Source organism: Schistocerca serialis, chromosome 3 (assembly GCF_023864345.2).
Source record: "Schistocerca serialis cubense isolate TAMUIC-IGC-003099 chromosome 3, iqSchSeri2.2, whole genome shotgun sequence".
Taxonomy (NCBI): Eukaryota; Metazoa; Arthropoda; class Insecta; order Orthoptera; family Acrididae; genus Schistocerca; species Schistocerca serialis.
In genome coordinates this window covers 638,205,775-638,227,203 of record NC_064640.1, presented here as the reverse complement: position 1 = coordinate 638,227,203, position 21,429 = coordinate 638,205,775, and the positions used below count along the sequence as shown (strand labels likewise).

At 41.5% G+C, this 21,429-nt stretch overlaps 1 protein-coding gene across 2 annotated transcripts in view; it reads right to left on the bottom strand.

Moving 5' to 3' along the window:
* Positions 1–19,448, bottom strand: part of LOC126470521 (putative Dol-P-Glc:Glc(2)Man(9)GlcNAc(2)-PP-Dol alpha-1,2-glucosyltransferase) — a 112,586-nt gene extending 93,138 nt beyond the window's left edge. For both annotated transcript variants that reach the window (XM_050098434.1, XM_050098435.1), the window contains exons 1-3: positions 19,217–19,448; positions 13,960–14,142; positions 2,597–2,795 (exon numbers count right to left, since the gene is read on the bottom strand). In XM_050098434.1, the coding sequence (XP_049954391.1) occupies positions 2,597–2,795; positions 13,960–14,142; positions 19,217–19,396 (562 nt within the window). In that variant the 5' untranslated portion in view covers positions 19,397–19,448. The remainder of the gene's footprint in view (positions 1–2,596; positions 2,796–13,959; positions 14,143–19,216) is intronic.
* Between the last annotated feature and the right edge of the window lie 1,981 nt (positions 19,449–21,429).

Here is a 21,429-nt window from a genome sequence, read left to right as displayed (position 1 = left end):
GACCAAGCTCCAGGGATGACGAAGTGGTGGCCTGCTTGGCCAACCGATCGACACATTCGTTTCCTGGAATGCCGATGTGGCCCAGGGTACACATAAACGTCGCTGAACAAACACACTCGGCGAGAGCAAAAACAGTATCTTGAATACCGTGCACCAAAGGTTCCCGAGAAAAACACTGGTTGAACGCTTGCAATCCACTCAGGGAGTCACTGCATATCATGCCAGATTGGCTGACGACTGACTGAACAGAAGCCTTTGACCAGCTTCATGATTTTATGTAGGACCATTATTTTCTCACGTTCTCAGCAAGACCATTCTATCTACTAACTTTTGCCTGTCAACACGTCTGTTCTCTCTCTCTCTCCCCCCCCCCTACCACCCTCCCCCCCTCCCCAAGGGTGCAACCATCTCCGCATCCTTAGCATTTTGTTATTCAACCACAGTGGGACATTTTCTGTCCTTAACCCACATACTTGGTACATACTTTTCCACAGCACAATTTACAGTTAGTTAAACTTTGCCCATAAATACTCTATGTCCATTATATTTGAACTAAATGATGTCTGTTCATTGTCTAAGTAGGATCCAACAACTGCTTACCTAACCTTTTTCCACTAAAAATACTCTCCTAGCATTCTTGATGGATTTCTTAAACTTAAGTAACCACTGTCACTACAATGACATCACAAATACTGATCTCTGACACTGTCAAGGTCAAGCTTGTTTGCAGCTACAAGGTCTACAATATGTTTATTGTGTTTGGCTTGTCAAACTAGCCGCTTATGACAATTTTGGGAAAATGGGTTCAGAACTACTTCACAAGACTGTAGCATCTGCAATGAATCCATAGGTGACCCAGTCTCTACTCTGTAGGTTAATGATAGCTCCAACTAATACTGCACGCACTGGGTATTTTTGTGCTACTGAGTGTTAACTTTATTTGAATGACTCTACAAATACTATGGTGGTATTGGAGGAGGGTGGAGGGGGGTGGGGGGTGGGGGAGGTGGGGGGGGGGGGAGGGGGAGGGCTGTAAGGCATCTGATGATTAACTGGAGCTCACATAAGCTGCTTACTTGCTTCCCGATAAATTCACAGTCAGACTCAATTTTGACTTGATAGAGATTTCCAACTCATCCAAACATTTCAGAAAATAAATTTTGCATGAATTTCTCCTTTGGCAAGGTTGTATTAGAGCTATACAATAAATAGCCATTTTAGCTTTGTCAAATGCAAGTTGTGTACACTATTTATATGGTTTTTCCAGCAGAATGGGCTTGATTCAACAACAATTTTACTACAAGTGCTAGTGCTGGCCTTACAGCACCATCATCTAGAGCAATAACGTGAGAAGACCAGGTGTCAGAGCATCTCCTGACTCTTTAGCCTTAACTGACATGAGTTAATGTGCAGGTGTTTCTATTTGTTTGTGAGATGATCCCATTCACTGGTTTGGAAACTGTGTATGATTCAGCCCACAATGGAAGATCATGTGAAAGGTAGGTAGCTCACTATGTCAAAGTGGACTGCATCAAAACAGATGGCCTCTGTTTTCTTCTTCTTCTTCTTCTTCTTCTTCTTCTTCTTCTTCTTCACAGTATGTGCCACTGAAATGTAAGCAGTATGCTGGGGAACAACAAACGCCAGTATCTAGACGAGTGCAGTATGGCTGAACAAATGCACCGACAGCACTGCTAGAAAATAAAGACTTGAAGGGAACCTGATCAATCTAGAAGGAACTTTCCAAATACCAGAAGGATGTAGCACATACAAATGGAAATTTTTGAAGGCAGAACATTTCTGGTGGAATTTACTGCCTTAAGTTCTAAGTTGGCAATGAAAATGGCCGAGTAAGTTACTTGACAGTATTAATATTTTATTGCACGATCCCACAAATTTCCATATTACTTTCCTAAAATTTCTTCTTTCGGTATTCTATGCACAATGCAGTAAGACTCAACTGGGTTGTAGTAAATGCCTGGCATCCAGATTGTAGTGTTAATTGAACCCCTTAAGAATTCACTAACCCTGCTAAGACCAATCATCCTAAAAATTGAACCCCCAATGCATATTTAATTAAACTGGTAAACATTTACCTCCATGCAAACATGCCAACAAGTGTGTCATCCTTTTAACAGCAATTGCAGACATTAAAAACTTTTTTTTGCCTAATTTCCTTTCGTCCTGGAATAAATGCAAATTTCTACTCCACATTATCACATTTACGACTGAACAGTTGAAACAGCTTTTCAGGGCTAAACACTGTACCGATTTCTTGGGCATGTGCATTTGCAAGTGTTACCTTTCCTTGAAACATCATGGTCAGATTGCAAAACGTCCATAATTTGCCACTTAACTGTGTTTGGAACCCAAGGGTATGTTTTGTAATGAAAACTTATCTTCACTTCAAGAACTCTGATGACACTTGATTTTAAGTGAAGGTGAAGTACTACCACGTATTTCATAATACACTATTTACAGAAAGAATTTCTGATATATACTGACATTACTAGCAGGTAGGTGACAACAACAATCAACATTGGTAAGGCATTTGACAGACATGTACAAAAAGCCATTATTCAGAAATAAAACTTACCCATTATGGCAGATTCTTTGGTATATTCAGTAAGAGACAATGAATATGTCAGTAACACAGTAAAAGTTGATAACTGTTCAGTGTAGTAAAAGAATGCAAAGTAGTAGAGAACAGGAAACAGGGACATATTCAAAGCTGTGGCAAGATCCCTCCATTTGCACTCATCTGCCAAACATTTCCTGCCATCACACCACCTCCCCTGAAATAGATTAACAAATAAACAACCACAAGCATTTATCACACGCATACTATTCACATTAGATCAGGAGGGCCACCTGAGATGTGATATTAAGCCTTAGATGTACATTTCATTTAGGTGCAAAACAATGAAATAACTACATTACAAAAGATTACAAGGTCCACAATAATATTTTTCATTATTCTTTTTGTTAGGCCACTGAATACGTATCTGAACTTGCCTGCTATTACAACAAGTTTATTCCTAGTGTGACTCTAAAAATAAACTAGAGAACTGAAAAACATGTAACTATAACGAAAAGTGCTTTCATTTTTCAATACTAACACGTTTTATGGAAGGCTAAAAACAAAAACCTCTGTACCGCAAAGCAATTAAATGCCCATTGGCTTGTATTCCCTATCTCTCATATCCTAAAAGCACATAAAACAGAGTTTTCTATAGTGAATTGCCAGTTTTACATCTCATAATGTGAACAACAGTACTCAACCATCATACTGGCATGCCAGTATCCCTGATATTGTCCTTCCATCACCTTGATATCTTGATGGAAGTGCTCAGCTTGTCTGTCACAGATCTCACCCAAATTTTCATAGAGATGATCAGCATGAAAGTGAATCTTGAGGCTCATAAAACAGACCTGTATCTTCAACATTTCCAACATGTTGATATTAATAGAAATATAATGTGGGTCCTTTCTGTTCCCTAAGAAATTTGTGACAGTCTCCTTGAATGATATCCAAGCTCTAACACACAGTAATTTTTGAATCAAAGTTTGCATTGATCATCATTTATTAAATATCAGGTTCAAACATACTTTTTTTTCAATTTCAGTTCCAATAACTGAGTAAAAGTCTTGGAGAGGTAGTTGAAACACTCTCCATCTATGGGCAAGGCTTCCTCAAACCGTTATTTTTTTATCCAGCTTTATATGTAGAGGTAATAATAGAGCAATCTGCTAGCATTAGATGCAGTCAGGCCTTAGCAAGTAGAGACAGTAGCCATGTGAGTGAGAGTTGTTGAATGAATGTGTGAGATTTCTACTTCGAGAAAGGACTTCGAAAGCTTATATATTTCTAGCACCCCTTCCATTGTGCTTGCCTGCAAGTCAATGCCTCCTCTATGTGGTGAGTAGCAGTGTATCTTTTCCATATTATTATTTATCCACATTTGAACAGATGATTGTGCCATTAGCTGCTTCTATATAACATCAATTTTTTTTTAACTTATAATTTTCACAAAGACCATGGTTATTAGTTACATGTAGCTTATTAATAGGCATGAGACGACAGAAGAGAGAATTCACATTTATAATTATAAATACAAATTGTAGTTTTGAAAGCAGTCATGCATCTGGATGGAGGAGGGTTAAACTTGTGTATTATTATTTTACTCTCCATGTATCATAAAACAATGAAGTCTTTCAGTTGGCTTCAACTACAACAGCCAAACTGAAGCTTAGATGCTTAATAACTGTTCAGTGTAGTTAAAAAAATGCAAAGTGGTGTAGAACAGGAAACAATGAGATACTCAAAGCTGTGGCAAGATCCCTTCTCATTTGCACTCATCTGCCAAACATTTCCTGGTATCACACCATCTCCCCTCAAAAACAGTTAACAAACATACAAGCGTTTATCCCAAGCATACTATTCAATTTAGATCAAGAGTATCATCTGGGATGTGATAGCAAGCCAAACATTTGCATTTCATTTAAAAGTGCAAAACAATAAAATGATTACATTACAAAAGATTACATAGGTCCACAAAAATACCTTTCATTCCTTCTTGTTAGGGCACTGAATACAAATCCGCTATTATGTCAAACTTATTCAGAGTGCGACTTCATTATAAACTAGAGAAACTAAAAAACATGTCGTTGCAATGAAAAGTGTTTTCTTTTTCAGTACTAACAGTTTTTACTGAAATCTAAAAACGAAAACACCTCTGTATTACACAGCAATTAAGTGCCCATTGACTTTTATTTCCTCTCTTATCTCTTTAAAGCACACAGTGCATCACAATATCAAAGTGATGGAAGGACAGTACCAGGGTTGCTGGACTACCAACCATTGTTCATATGCAGACACACAAAGCAGGCAATTCAGCAGTCACTTTTTGGAAGCCATAACTTCAGTTCGAGTGGTGTAAAAGATGTTGCTTCTTACAAGGGAATCTCCCCATCACACCCCCCTCAGATTTAGTTGTAAGTTGGCACAGTGGATAGGCCTTGAAAAACTGAACACAGATCAATCGAGAAAACAGGAAGTAGTTGTGTGGAACTATGAAAAAAATAAGCAAAATATACAAACTGAGTAGTCCATGCGCAAGATAGGCAACATCAAGGAGAGTGTGAGCTCAGGAGCGCCATGGTCCCGTGGTTAGCATGAGCAGCTGCAGAACGAGAGGTCCTTGGTTCAAGTCTTCCCTCGAGTGAAAAGTTTACTTTCGTTATTTTCGCAAAGTTATGATCTGTCCATTCGTTCATTGACGTCTCTGTTCACTGTAATAAGTTTAGTGTCTGTGTTTTGCGACTGCACTGCAAAACCGTGTGATTAGTAGACGAAAGGACGTGCCTCTCCAATGGGAACCGAAAACATTTGATCGCAAGGTCATAGGTCAACCGATTCCTCCACAGGAAAACACGTCTGATATATTCTATACGACACTGGTGACGGCATGTGCGTCACATGACAGGAATATGTTGTCGACCCACCTAACTTGCACACTTGGCGAATGGGTAAAAAGATTCTTCTACCTTGCCCGATTTAGGTTTTCTTGTGGATGTGATAATCACTCCCAAAAAAGTGATGAAAACATAAGAGTTTGTCACATAAACTGCAACAAATGAATGCAACAGTTTCACAGTCGCACAGTTTTCCCTGTGCTCTGTCAAAACATATGTTTTTAATGTTTTCAAATTTTTCCGTGTGTAGATCGTCAAATCCTGCATACGTCCAAGCAAATCTGAACATGTCCTGGAATTTTGGAGAGGGAAGTTGATTATGTGTGGGTGCCTGAACTTTGATAATTGACACACGATCACGTAAACAATACTGCTCTGTGTACCTGTGCAGCTTCGCAAATTCATAGAATCTTTTCACAAAGCATTTCACTTGCCAAAAACCAAACACATCTAACAGTTGCAGAAGAGGTGTACAACCTGGAGGAATGGTAATCACGTCTATTCCCACACTAAAATTTTACAAATCCTGATCCTTCTGTCCTGTATAGCTGTCAAGGAGTAAGGCAAAATCTTTGTCCGCATAAGGAGCAATCACATGTTCATTAAAGTCTTTCACTAGTCTTTTCTCTACTTTAGGGATGCAGATGCACTGCAATTCACAATAACATTCAGCGTTTGCACAAGTTGGTTGGTTGGTTGTTTGTTTGGGGTTTAAGGGACCAAACAGCAAGGTCATCAGTCCCTTGTTTCAAATGTGATCCATTCCACTAATGTGACATCTCAGGAAAGTCAGAACAATAAAAGGGAAGTCATGTTGTCAATGGTAAAAACAAAATGAGCGAAGTCAGCAAGAGAACGAACCCAACGCGATGCTGAAGCAGTATAGGCAAGACCACCTGTGACTTAAAAGGTGCAACCGCTAGAATGTAGAAGTACATATGGGAAAAGGAGACTAACCAATCCTTTTTAAAAAAAAAAAAAAAAAAAAAACAACAACAACAACAACAACAACAACAACACATTAAAAGGAGAAGAAAAGAGGATCTCGGCCAGGGAGGTGAGTCGGGAATCTCCAAACATGGCTTACAGTGGGAGACACCCAAACACTCACCACCCTGCCCCAACACCAGAGAGATTAAAAACCTTAAAAACTGAGAATAAAAACCACTTTCCTGGAGGAAACCGAGAACCAGAACGACCATCCGGGAATCGTCAGGCAACATCAAAGGTAAAGTGTGGGGGAGTCTGTACTTAGCACGCAGAGCCAAAAGAAGGGGGCAGTCAACCAACATGTGGGCGACTGACTGGAAGGCTCCACAACCACAAAGTGGGGGTGGCTCAGCACGCAAAAGAAAACCACGAGTCAGCCTGGTATGGCCAATGCGGAGACGACACAGTGTGGTCGAGTCCTTTCGGGATAGGTGAAAGGAAGAACGCCACGGGCCTGGTGTCACCTTAATCACACAAAGTTTATTAGACAGGGGAGTAGCCTCCCAAGAATTGGCCCATGACAGTGCAAAGTGGGATTTGATGTGAAGCCGTAAATCCGCTGCAAGAGGGGTTACAGGAAATGGGGAGTAAATGACTGCTAACCCAGCCAAACGATCAGCGAGCTCATTACCTGGGATACCCATATGGCAAGGAACCCAAAGGAAGTCAATGGAACAAGCAGCAAGGTGAATATCAGCGAGATGGTCATGGATGGCAGAGAGCAAGGGATGGCGCGAAAAACACCGGTCAATAGCAAGAAGGTCACTCATTGAGTCCGTACATAACAAAACGCGGCTGTGTTGGGACTGTTTAACAAAGGTAAGGGCTTCAGAAATTGCCATCAATTCTGCAGTAAACACCCCACATGTAGGTGGCAGCAGATGATTTTCCGTTCCAACAGAGGACGTGAAGGCATACCCCACATGATCCGCAGATTTAGAGCCATCAGTGTAAAAAACAACAGCATCCCGAAACTCCCATAAAATTTGGCGGAAAAAGGAACGGAACACCATCGGGGGGATGGAATCTTTCAGACCTCGGCAGAGATGCATCCGAATTCGAGGCCGAGGAACTAACCAAAGGGGGGAGGGGGGGGGGACTAGAGCACTATAAAGACGGAGAAGGAGGGAACGGTCCACACTCCAAGAGGAGTGGGCAAGGAAGCGAAGGACATTGAGTTTACGGAAACATCCTACCTTCAGAAGTCTGATATGAGGCAGCCAAGTGAGCTTGTTGTCGAAAAGAAGACACAGGAAACGAAACTGTGGGACCACAGGCAATCGTTGTGCATCGAGATAGAGCTCTGGATCAGGGTGGATCGTAGTACGGCGACAGAAGTGGACCACCTGCGATTTTGAAGGAGAGAATTGAAACCTGTGTGAGAGCGTCCATGCAGAGGCACGCCGTATAGCTCCCTGGAGCTGCCTTTCTGCAGATGCCATCGAGGAGGAACTAACCCAAATGCAGAAATCATCCACATACAGGGCAGGGGCGACCAAAGGACCGACAGAGGCCCCAAGTCCATCGATAGCAATGAGGAAAAGAAGGACACTAGACAGAACCCTGTGGGATGCCCGTCTCCTGGGTCCGTGGAGAACTAAAAACAGTACCAACTCGAACTCTGAATGACCGATGGAACAGGAACTGGCGGATAAAAATCGGGAGTGGGCCCCGAAGACCCCACTGATGAAGTGTAAGTAAGATGTGATGGCGCCAGGCCATGTCATAGGCCTTGCAAAGGTCAAAAAACACTGCAACCAAATGGCAGCGCTGGGAAAAAGCCTGCCGAACTGCGGATTCCAAGCGAAGTAAATGATCGATTGGAGACCATCCCTCTCTAAAGCCACACTGGTAAGGGGACAATAGATCCCGAGATTCGAGGACCCAATTGAGCCGACGGGCTACCATCCGTTCAAGTAACTTACAAACAACATTGGTCAAACTAATTGGCTGATAGCTGTCAACAGATAGGGGGTTCTTACCAGGCTTAAGGAAAGGAACCACGATGCTATCCCTCCACTGAGAAGGGAAGCCACTCTGGAGCCAGATACGGTTAAACACCCGAAGAAGATGTTGCCGTTGTGGAGCACTGAGATGTTGAAGCAGTTGGTTATGAATGGAATCTGGGCCAGGGGCCGTATCACGAGAAGAAGATACAGCAGAAAGAAATTCTCATTCAGTAAAAGGTTCGTTGTAAGATTCTGACTCACAAGGGGTAAAACATAAGGTGGAAGCTTCAGCCCGCTGTTTCTGGTGAAGGAAAGCAGCTGGATAGGAGGCTGATGCTGATGCCACTGCAAAATGGGTCGCAAGATGTTCTGCAAGAACTAATGGGTCCGTACAAAGGCCATCTGGGAGGTGAAGGCCTGGGAGGGTGGACTGCCGATGGCAACCTTGGAGAGAGCGAAGTGTAGCCCATACCAGTGACAGAGGGACAGTAGAACCAAGGGAAGAAACGAATCATTCCCAACATATCCGCTTGCTCTGTTTGATTAAATAACGGGCTTTAGCACGGAGGCATTTAAAGGTAGTAAGGCTGGCTACGGATGGGTGCCTCTTAAAGTGTTGCAAAGCTCGACGGCGATCACGGATGGCAATGGCAATGGCCATACTACACCATGGGACTTGCCGGTGACGAAATGGTCCAGATGAGCGCAGGACAGCAAGACTAGCAGCGCGAACAATCGCGTCAAACACGTCACATAGGACGTCATCAATACAACCCGACAAAGAGGGAGAAAACATGACCTGTGCAGTGTATAGAGGCCAATCGGCGTGTTGGAAAGACCAACGAGGTAACCTGTGCATCGGGGAGCGGGAAGGGAGCGAGATAATCAATGGGAAGTGGTCGCTATCACAAAGGTCGTCGTGTGGCGACCAGTGTAATGAAGGGAGGAGAGAGGGAGAAGAAAGAGAAAGATCAATGGCAGAAAAGGTACCATGACTGGCACTGAAATGAGTAGGGGAGCCATAATTAAGAAGGCACAAGGCGTGGTCTGCAATAAACTGGTCTATGAGAAGACCTCGTCTACATGGAAAGGCACTGCCCCACAAGGGATGATGAGCACTAAAATCCCCAAGGAGGAGGAAGGGAGGAGGAAGTTGCTGAAGAAGGGCAGTTAAGGCAGCAGGTGTAAGAGTCCTGTCAGGAGGGAGATAAAGATTGCAAACCGTGATCGCAGAGTCTAGGTGGACCCTAACAGCAAGCGCTTCCAATGTAGTTTGAAGAGGGATCCACGTGCTAGCAATGTCTGTATGGACCAACGTACAAACGCCACCAGAAGCCCGCAGGGGTCCGACCTGATTTCGACAGAAAAAACGGAACACACGGAGGGTCGGTGAGTGAGCATCAGTAAAATGAGATTTCTGGAAAACCACACAAGCTGCAGAGTAAGACGAAAGAAGGGCTTGCAATTCCGGAAGGTGACGATAGTATCCATTACAATTCCATTGGAGAACCACAGAACGATGATTTAAATGGGGGCTGAACACGCTAAAGCCAGTCATACCGCCGGGTCCCCACCCGTCACCGACAAGGAAGGGGCGACATCCATGAACGACAGGTCAAAATCCGGTTGTGAAGTCGGGGCTGGAACCTCCGGTGACACCAGAGGCTCTCTGTCCTGGGACTTATGTTTCTTCTTCTTTTCAGGCTGAGATTGAGGAGGGCTGTGTGGCATAAAGGAGCCAGCTGCAGCAAGATCAGGAACAGAAAGAGACGGGGCGACCTAGGGGCCGACAGACCGCGGCTCTCACGGTCGTCGCGCGGCAGCAGACCTTTGGCCTGGAAGGTGCCGGGAAGGGGCATCCCGGGAGAAGCGCCCTTGACCGGCAGACGCCAAAGGAGTGGGACAATTCTCCGGCTGGGGAGGGGGAGCAGCGCCCAGAGGAGAAGGTGTGGGAGCCGCAGGGGAGGGGGGGAGGAGAGGAGTCTGGGATGGGGGTAAGGAAGGGGTGAAGATGTAACCAAAGCGTAACTAGAGGTCATGGACACAGGGTGAAGACGAGTATACTTCTTACGGGCCTCTGTGTAGGTTAAACGATCGAGGATCTTATACTCTTGTATCTTCTTTTCCTTCTTATATACTGGGCAATCTGGCGAATGTGGAGAATGACTGCCATGAAAATTTACACACACAGGAGGGGGAACACAGGGACTCCCCACATTGAGTGGACGTCCACGGTCACCACAGAGAGGGGCCTGTGAACAGCGGGAAGACACTTGTCCAAAACGCAATCACTTAAAACACCTCATAGGAGGTGGGATGTACAGCTTCACATCACATCGATAAACCATTATTTTAACTTTCTCAGGGAGGGTATACCCTTCAAAGGCCAGGATAAAGGCACCAGTATCAATGCGATTGTCTTTAGGACCCTTCTGAACACGCCGAACAAAGTGAACACCCCGCCGTCCAAGATTGTCCCGAAGTTCCTCATCAGTTTGAAGGATGAGGTCCCTGTGAAAAATCAGACCTTGTACCATATTTAGAGACTGGTGGGGGGTAATGGACACAGGAATTGTGCCAAGATGGGTACAGGCACGAAGGGCGGCAGATTGGGCAGCTGAAGCAGTTTTGATCAGCAACAAACCCGACCGCATCTTGCTCAGGGAGTCCACTTCGCCAAACTTGTCTTCAATGTGTTCCACAAAGAATAAAGGTTTGGTATTGGTGAATGTATCTCCATCAGTCCTGGTGCAAACTAGATAACGGGGGAAAGGTTTCGCCCCTCGCCGACGGGCCTGACCCTCCTCCCGGGGGGTAGCCATGGAAGGGAAGGCCGAATAGGCAAGAGAAGCAGCACTTGAAGAATCAGTTCCACACAGAGAGACGGCCGCAGAAGAACGGCCAGAGTTCTGGACCTGTATGCGTTTCATTTGCATAGTGTCTGCCCTGATACCACCCACTCCGATCAGGGGCTCTCCTCACGGGCGCCACCCAGCCACAGCAAGGGCCGTATGGCACGGCAGCCATTGCCGGGAGTTCCGATGCTCCAGGATGACGAGCAACCACTCCAAGGCACGCATGAGGAGGTAACAGCTCAGGTATCAGAAGTGTGATCCCTGTGTGTTCAGGGGGCTCAACCAAAAGGGTACATAGCGACCCCACCACACGGGCTGGCTACCATGCTGGCTATGCACTCTAGCATCAGACGACGACGTGAAAGAAAAGGTGGAATGGACTAGGAGGGCGCACATCGGAGACACTAGGTAAGGTGCTCTTCCCCAAATGGCTCACACTACGGAGGAGAAATTTTGTAATGGACGTCAAACCCCAGAGGGGGACCAGGGAATGCCAAAAGTAGGAGATGATTACGCGACAAAGGCAAATTGTAAAACCAACAGAACCAGGAGGATAGCGGGGCCTAACATAAGCAAGGACACCAAGAGAGGGAGAGGAGAGTGTGACGGGAAAGGAGCAAGGAGGGGACAGGAGGGGAAGGGGATGGAAATGCAGCCCTGGAGAAAAAGAAAGCTGCAATAGCATGGGGCCCTGTGCTCGCCACGCACGTATCCACAAAAGAGTTGTGGATCCCCTGGGGGGGGGTTTGTGCAAGTACCCTATTCACCTGTTGCTGAACTTGCAGTCCAAATACACCATTTTTTTCCTGCAAACACAAATAAAATGTAGGTAAAATAAATCCTGCTTTGTTCAGAGCATATTGTATGGTATAACTATGTGAAGTGGCATGCATCTGGTCTACAGTACTTTCCGTGTCGCCTTCTCCAACTAACGATAACGTGCGGATCAATTTCATTTCATAGTTAAAACCGGACTGATCTGTGTTGATAATATATGCGTCTTCACATTGTTGGAATCTGACTTTAGTTTCTGTAACAAATGTCTTGGAACACACTAAAAGTTCTTCCAGTTTATTCATGTAGTTCTTGCTTACATATTTCGTAATCTTCCTGCTCGTAATTTTGTATTTTGTTTTGAACGTAACAAACCAACGAGATGAAGCCTTGAAGTCCAGGCCGATTTGTTTAGCGTAATGCAATCCCCAAATCTGTATGTCTGTATCATGCACTGCACTTAATTCATTTCTGGCTTTAATAAATTGTCGGTATACATGGTTTTCTAGTTCACTGAACTTCTGTCTTCGGGTTCCACCTTGTTCCACGACTTCTTTGCAATATTTAATTGTGCTTCTTTCCTCCATCTCTTTAAATTTTTTAAATTTATTTGTTACTTCACTCCATAATGTATATTTGCGTCTTTTAATTGGTTTGGACAGTAACCTGTATTGGAGCATTTCCTTCATGTAACCCAAAGAAATACCATCAGATTGAAGTCGCAGTATTTCCTCTTCGTGTTCTTCGTAAACCGCATGACTGCTACGGTCGCAGGTTCGAAACCTGCCTCGGGCATGGATGTGTGTGATGTCCTTAGGTTAGTTAGGTTTAAGTAGTTCTAGGGGACTGATGACCACAGATGTTAAGTCCCATAGTGCTCAGAGCCATTTGAACCATTTTTTGTTCTTCGTACGGATCATCAACAATCCCATCATCTGGTACATACAGCCCAGCAGCAATCAGCAAGGTATCGTCGTCATCACCACACATACTGCTTATCAACAAATGTAGGAAATAATCATACAAATGTTCGATAATCATTCGATTCCTTAAGGAACTTTCCGATTCTTTACAGTTCGGGAAATATTCATTGACCTCGTTATTGAAGTCGCGAGCTATATTTGCTGGATTCATATTGCCCACGGAATACATCTCACGTATTTAATGCACTCTCATCGAAAGTAGCTAACAGTCAACTGCCAGCCAGGGAGCCTCGTTAGCAGGACTACCCTCTCTTCCGTGCCCTGTAGTCAACTGACATCGTGTGTTTCGATATTTGTTTAGGTGTAGCGTCCCCATACTACGGCGTAGTTACCTCGCATCTGACGGACAGATAATAATTGGATGAAAATAAAAAAATAAACTTTTCACTTGAGGGAAGACTTGAACCAAAGACCTCTCGTTCTGCAGCTGCTCACGCTATCCTTGATGTTGCCCATCTTGCGCATGGACTACTCAGTTTGTATATTTTGCTTAGTTTTTTCATAGTTCCACACAACTTCTTCCTGTTTTCTCGATTGACCTGTGTTCAGTTTTTCAAGGCCTATCCACTGTGCCAACTTATAACTAAATCTGAGGGGGGTGTGATGGGGAGGGTCCCTTGTTAGAAGCTCAAACAGCAACAATGAAATTACATAGCTTATATAAAAAATATTATCATTTACACATTTCTTTGTAACTGACACTTTGGTAACTAATCACATTTATATACTGAACATTTTAATTTTTTCTGACAGTCACCTGTGATTTGTAAAAAAATGATTCTCCCTATGAGTGACTAGTTTCTGTATGTGGACATGTAACTGGAACAAGCAGTTACACCTTACAGAACTTTCCAGTTAACAGTAATTAAACATTTCTCACAAATCATTAACATAAAGACATTTTACGATAAACTTTGCTGTCCTGTAGCTTACCAAGGTGCTTATCTGCCGTTGTAGTTTGTAAATCAGGATAAAATTAGCAAGACAGAGGAAAACATTAAAGACACGAAGACCATGTATGTCACAAAAATCTTGCCCCATAAACAATCCAGCAATCTTGAGGTAAATGACAGAAAACACGTACAGTCCTGGGAGTGTTGTTATTTTAGGATCCCACTGAAAAGGAAAGACATAATCAATTGTCATTTCTCATGTATAAAACAATCCCACAGTAAAAATTTTAATGTAATTTAAACAAAAGTAGACAACACAACAAAATAATTAACACATATTAGTGTCGGTGGAAACTGCAGAAACCGCATCTTCAAATCATAACGCATATATGGATGGCAATACCTCCAAATTATTAAACTTCACGAACACCTGTGATGGTACAAAGCGCAAGCTGCTTGCGAATATCAACAGTAGTTTAAGTTGGTAGAAAACTAATCACATGTGACATTAGCTTGTAGTAGGTTAGTGAATACACTCACTACGGTACATGGCAGACATCATACAGTGCGACTTGGGTGTGGGGGATCTCGGCACAGCAAGCAAGGAAAGAACCAGAGAGTGTGAGAGTCAGAGGCGAAGGTAGAGGCACCCTGTGAAGTGAACATACAGCCAATTTGGGGGCCCATCTTGACTAAAACAGGGTAAAACAAAAGTCTCAATTTAAGTAACAAAGAAAGAACAATATCAAGACAGACTTTCAAAAGAGTTGTTGGAATGCCTAAACAATCTTTGAAATGACAACCGAACAATGAAAACATTGGAAGCCAAAGCAAGTTTGAAATGGATAAACCACAAACCATAATCTTGTGGTATTATTGAACAATAGCAGTCCAAGTAGGGTTGAAACCAAAATCATTAGAGACCCAAAGCAAGTACCTACATTAAAAAAGGTTAAACTTTTTCAAAATATGTTTTATTTTTAATACTTGAGTAAAACGAATCATTTTAATGATATTTATTCTGATATTTCAACACCTGAAACAATTTTTGTCCCTACAACATTTCGCATAAGAAATACTACACATCAAACGAAAGTAACAGTGATGCACCACTGAGTGAGAAACCGGACTTTTATTCGGGACAACTTGGCTCAGCACTCTAGATTGAAGTTTCCATAGTTTCACTAAATAATTCAAGGCAAATATCAGTAAGGTTCCTTTGGTGAGGATTTCCTTCCATATTCTTACCTCACCTGACTTCCTGCTGACCTTTAATGTCCTCATTGGCTATGGGACATTAAACCTCAACTTTCCTTATTACCTGAAGAAAATTTAAATAAAATTTAAAAATACCATTTACGAAAAACCTGCACACACATCACAGACGAATGACGAAAATAAACATTTTTTTAATACAATGCTACAGAAAGGCATCATCATATTGCAAGTGAAGATAGGGATGTTTTATTGTACTGTGAACAAAACAGTCTCGATCACAGTTAAATAAAATGTTATAAACAGTTTCAGTTGAATTGGGAAGTCTTTCAGGTTTAAAACAGTTTTAGTTTTAAATCCGATGACTGCCTAATTCAGACAAAAGGACTTAGTTAAATAAAATATGGTCCACACACTTTTGTTCATAAAATAAAGCAACACTGTAAGACAAAAAAAAAAAAAAAAAAAAACTAAACATCAATATGAAAGAAGTATGTGTCAATGAATATCCATGTCAAAATAAATACTGGTAATTGAACTTATGCTGTCAGTGACCTAAGTTTTGTCTTGCTTAAATAATTTTGCTCTATTTTCTTCTGAAAGTGGTACATTATTTTAGAAAAATAAATGATCAAAATTGAGAAACATTGTAGTAAATTTAGGTGCTTCATTTTTAAGATCTTTGATACAGGCAACAGACATGGACAAAGGTTGCATTTCTCGGTACACATTTATAGCTATCTTTAGTCTTTTAAACTACTGATTGAGTAGCAGATAAATAGTATCAGTCATGGGATAAAAAATTATTTAAATTTCATTATTTGCTCCATTAGCCATTTATGTCTCAGTGAACTGCTTCTTTATCGCCTTTCTTCTTTTGTCACCAAGTTTACAGTTGACACCCAATCTTTCAAAGATGTTGAGAGCTTCATCAAGCAGTTTGTCGAGTGATCGTTTGGTGCTAATTACCTGTGACGTCATTTCTAAGACATCACGAGCAACTGCAACATCCATAATCTTAGAATGCAACATTTGAGATCCCATACTGACCTTTTATGGTACTTTGCACTAAATCACTAAATGAGTAACAAAGTTCCCATTCTCTTTTTAGAGAACTATTGGTAGCCTCTGCTCATTACATGTATTATTTGTAAGAATTGTGTTTGTCAGACTTTTCTGAAAATCAACATATTTGTTAAACTCCATATATGGCATTGTACCTCCCAGCCTAACACACAAGTTTAAGTGGTTTTAGTTTTGCATTGGAAGTATTCACCAAGTAAGTTTTTAAATCCTGCCCCTGTGGCTTTCTATGGCCAAATTTTTTTTAGATCTTCTGAAATTTGTTAAGAAACATGTCACATTTTTAATTAGGCTCTGCAACACCATTATGGGCTACATTTAAATTGTGACATGCACAATGGATGGATGTACAAGAAGTGCTATTTTTGTTTTGTCTGCACACTACTGTCTTTGCGTCTCATGATGGACACTCAGTCATTACCTGGGGCACAACATTTGCTTAAGTGTAGTTCCTTTCAATCTATAGATTCAATTAGCTGATGTTCGAGTTCTATTGCAAGCTGACTACTTTAACACAGCACAAGCCTTCATTTAAATTGCAGATAATAATGTCTTGTGTTATCACATATTACATGGAAAAAATCTCTTTACTCTGAATGTATTAAATTATTTTGTTATGAGGTAAGTCTGGAGTGCGTCACAGAGCCATAAGATTTCTGTAGGGTTCAAATTGATGTAGGTTGCGGTAGTTGTACAGAGATCAACAAATTTCCATAGAATACACTAGCACAGATAGTTCCATCGCACTAGTCTTTTAACTGAAGACCACCACAACAACAATGGTTTCTGTAGTAATTCTGTTGTTGTTGTTGTTGTTGGTGGTGGTGGTGGTACAAAGTATATTAAAACTCAAATACATTTGAACTAGCTCAGCCAAGCCTTGGTCTCCCTCTACAATTTGTACTCCTCGCACCCCCCTCCATTACCAAACTTATGATTCCTTGATACCTGAAGATGTATACTGTAAGTTGATACCAGTCAAGTTGTGCATTAATTCCAAGTAAATTCATTCATGCCTGATAGCAATTACAGAGGTTTCCACTACACTACTGTAACACAGTCCCCTGAATTCTGCCTCCATTACTAATTAAACCTACAGAAATACAAACCTCCCAACCAGAAAAAAAAACCAAGTGACCACAGACTTCATTACATGCAAACTGTACACTCCAACCTAAACAAAATAAATAAAAAACAATTAAATTCCAACATCTCAAACCACGTATTCCTAATTCCACATCTACACGCGTACTTCGCAAGCCACAATACAGTGCATGATAGAGGGTGTCTTGTACTATTGCTAGATGTTCCATTTCACGTTCCACTAATGGGTAGAGAGAGGGAAAACTGCCCAAATGCTTCCATACAAGCCTTGATTTCTATACTGTCTTCACAGTCCTAAGGCAAGATGCATGTTGGAGGCAGTGGGTTCATTCTGCAGTGTGCCACAAATGCAGTTCTCTAAACATCCTCAGAACTGTTCTGTGAATATAACATGTTTCCGTTCCAAGATTTCCCATATGAGTTCACATACAGCATTTCCTTAATACTCAAATGTTAATCAAACCTACTGGTAGCAGATCTAGCAGCATGCCCCTTAAGTTTGCTAGTGAACTTTACGAGTCCTTCACATCTCTATCTTGCATATCACATAAATCGAGTCCTACAATACTCTAGAATTTGTGTACCTCCCAACAATCATTACAATGACGCAGGCTTAAAACTCTTGCTGTAACTTATTTTTGACTGAGTTTGAGGATATTGCTACCATTAATAAAGAGTAATTTTGGGGCCTAGCCTGAATGTTAATCCATTCACCACAACCATGTTTCAAGTTTCTTTCCTGACTAGAAAGGGTGTGTATTCCTCTGCAATTGATATAGTTGTGCTACACATGTCTCTGCCAAGTAATAGATGTAAGAACAGCACTTGTGCACCCCACAGATATTTTTCTATCAGACCTATTAGTGCAGTCATGACACTGAGCACCACTTCTGATAGTATAATGAATTTACAAACGCAAATCATAGCAGTCCTATAAGCATTTGGATTAGTAACAATGCCTGGCTCCAAGAAAGATGCAATAAGTTATGGAAATGATTTCACAAACCACTATCTGTGTAACCTACACTATATAGACATTTGATGGAAGGAATCAGAGAAAATCTCCAAACTAAATCCCCATGAGGAAATGAATTCCCTCCGCCCCCCCCCCCCCCACCACAACACTCTTCCTGGGACTAATTGTCGAGTATGTGTTTGGACCTGTCTTGTGCAGCCTGTTATATATGTGATCCAACACATACAGGGAAACGATGTAATCGCAGCCCTTACACTTGTAGAAGTTATCCTTCAGAATTCCATTAATCGTGATGTTGGAAGGTTAGGTATAATGCCTTGTCAGCTACAAGGTTAGATTACACTAGCAGAGAATAGGAAGTTAATTAGCTTATCAAATTATGCCAACTGGCATCCAAACACTTTCTGACGCCACACCAAAAGTGAAATATGACCAGTCTTAAGGAGATATACTTATGTAATCCCAATTATTAACTCAAGATACCGACAAACAATACGATGGATATGGTTTACAGTCTTCCGACACATATTCGCTGATGTCCTATCGAAGAAGTGGATTCTGATTAAAAATATTGCATGTCATATTCCTTTCCCACATTCGTGGAGGAAATTTAAAAAAAAAAAATCATAAAAACATATGAAGAGCATGATCTTCGTAGATTTTGATAAGGTTTATAAATCGCCGGAACCTAAATATGAAAGTCATTTGAACAAAGTCTACACTATAATTTGGTCTCGTGGATGTACCTATGATCTACAGTGGACTGTTTATTAGCAATAAAGCGAAATGTATTTGATTCGTGGAGCCGATAGTAACCGGCAACATCAAGTATGAGCGTTCAACTATAGCCTCACTTGAATAAAATACATTATGTCAAGAACAATTATTAGAAAATATGTGATAAAAAATTGTCTAATACCTGCAGGAAATTGCCATCACAGTAATTCCGAGCTTGGGGTATATGAAACACCTCATCAACAAGTGGGATAGGATGCACTTTGTGCAATCTCTCAAATACGAACAATGTGAATACGCTAAACACAAACCACACAAAATACACATTCCACATGCGATTTATTATACTCTTCCACAAACCCATTTTTACGTATTTCTATAACGTCACCAACGGCCAACAATCGCACGTTCAAACACCACACTTTTCAAACCCACACAAAGATCATACCCACAAAGATATTATTTTGTCTAGCTTCCATATGAATTAGGAACTTGCACATGTAAAGGCAAGTTCCACGCGCAAGAAAATTAACGCCACTTGGTCGCCTTTCGAGTGGCGTCACCGACGCTACTTGTGGGAACAGCATAATTCGTGTGGTGGCACTGGAGTGACGCTACTTTTAACAAAGCCCCAGAAATTAAAGTAGTTTCAACTTTGTTACACAACTTTTCTTTCCCCACAATCGATTGCCATGTCGTCACTGAATTTGGAAGAACAATCATGGCATATTGGTTTTCATGTTGCTATTTCGTCCAGTGTGTCTCTAGCAGTATAAAAAACAATTATCGTTAACAACAATAGTACACTTTATCGAACCATATGAGGAGTAATTTCGTTTGTGGAGGCGCAAAAAAGAGTACTACCAAGGCAGAAATTTCAAAATATTTGAAGCCTTGCATGAATTTGTGTACGGTATGGGGAAAATTGTTCCTGATGGTGCTTTACATATTCAAAAGCTAAAAAAAGTAGCATTCGCCATGCGCACGAAAAAAAACACAACAAACTGTTAAAATCTTATAAGAAGATGCATATCCATGTCCATCTGACAGCCAAAAAACTGATTTCTCGAAGTTATGTACCTGCTATATATATATGTATGTATATATCAGCCATCTACTGTCACATATTACATGGGTGTGAAAGTAAAAACTGAGACAGGTGATAACAGAAGCTTACAGGCTTACTGAAATTGAAACTGACAGTTTCATGTTGAATGATAATGCTTGTCACTAGGTCACGAACTACTGGCACTGCACCTACATTCATAGATCAGTTTTATCCAAGCAGCGTTAGTAGTCCCATCTACCGGCCCCTTCTATCAATGGTCAACTGCTAAATATCAGTTCTCACACACGAGTAGAAAATAAGAAGAGCCAGTAGCAAAATTTAGTGTGGCAATAAGAATGATGATCAACATTTTGAACATTAATTAACATATGTTCCTTTGACAACACCATCATGCCTCCAATAATCTTCTTCTAGTTAGTGGACCTCCCTGCAGTACTGTTCCCAGTCATCAGCAGTTGCTAACAGAGGGATCTCAAAGAGACTGTCATTGCATATGTCCCCTGAAAAGCTAGATTCGGTAAAGAATCTTTTCATTTTTGCCCATGCCTGCTCCACCTCACTTAAATCTTAACTAAAGGACAGCAGGCAAACAAACGTGTTGCATTTCTCTTTAGCCATTTCGTTGACCACGGATGATTTCTTAGCAGGTCCATGTTCTTGCATGAAAGGAATATAGCTTGCTTCCTCATGCTCTCATTACAGGTCACACACCTCTTTTGCAGCCACTGTAACACCCTCTCTTTGGTAAAATAGTGTGTGATTGCATTCTCCACCTATCTGTTTTGGCATGGATTGTTGTAGATCACAATTACTGTTTTTTGAGGACTATCTGAGAGAATCATATTCACAAGCTAATTTTCAATTTCTTTAATGTGTCCAACGGTATTAGTCACCTTTTGTAGATTCATCCCAGAATTTCAGCTGGGCCTCCTTGACAAGCACCTTCCTTGATTCAACACTACCAATAACATGTGTAGAGAAGTTTCACTATTCCATAACACTGACAACATCCTCCTTCCACCAACATTTCCCAAAAGTCATATTACTATCTATTCAAGTTTCAGAGAAATAGAATATTTCTGTAGCTGATCCCCTAAGGTTTCATTCCTATAGTGAAAGCGACTACCTTTCAATACTGTCTCCACACTCTAACAACAAAGACCTCTTGTTCTGCACATTTTACCATGTCAATCCAGTGGACTACAAAATATTTTTCAGAGATTTAATAGCCCAAGTCTCCTTGATCTTTTTCTCTACTATTGGGAGAAAAATCTGCAGACTACTAACAATCTTCTGCATTTCTATTGGTAGTTTCACGACGTCCCTTC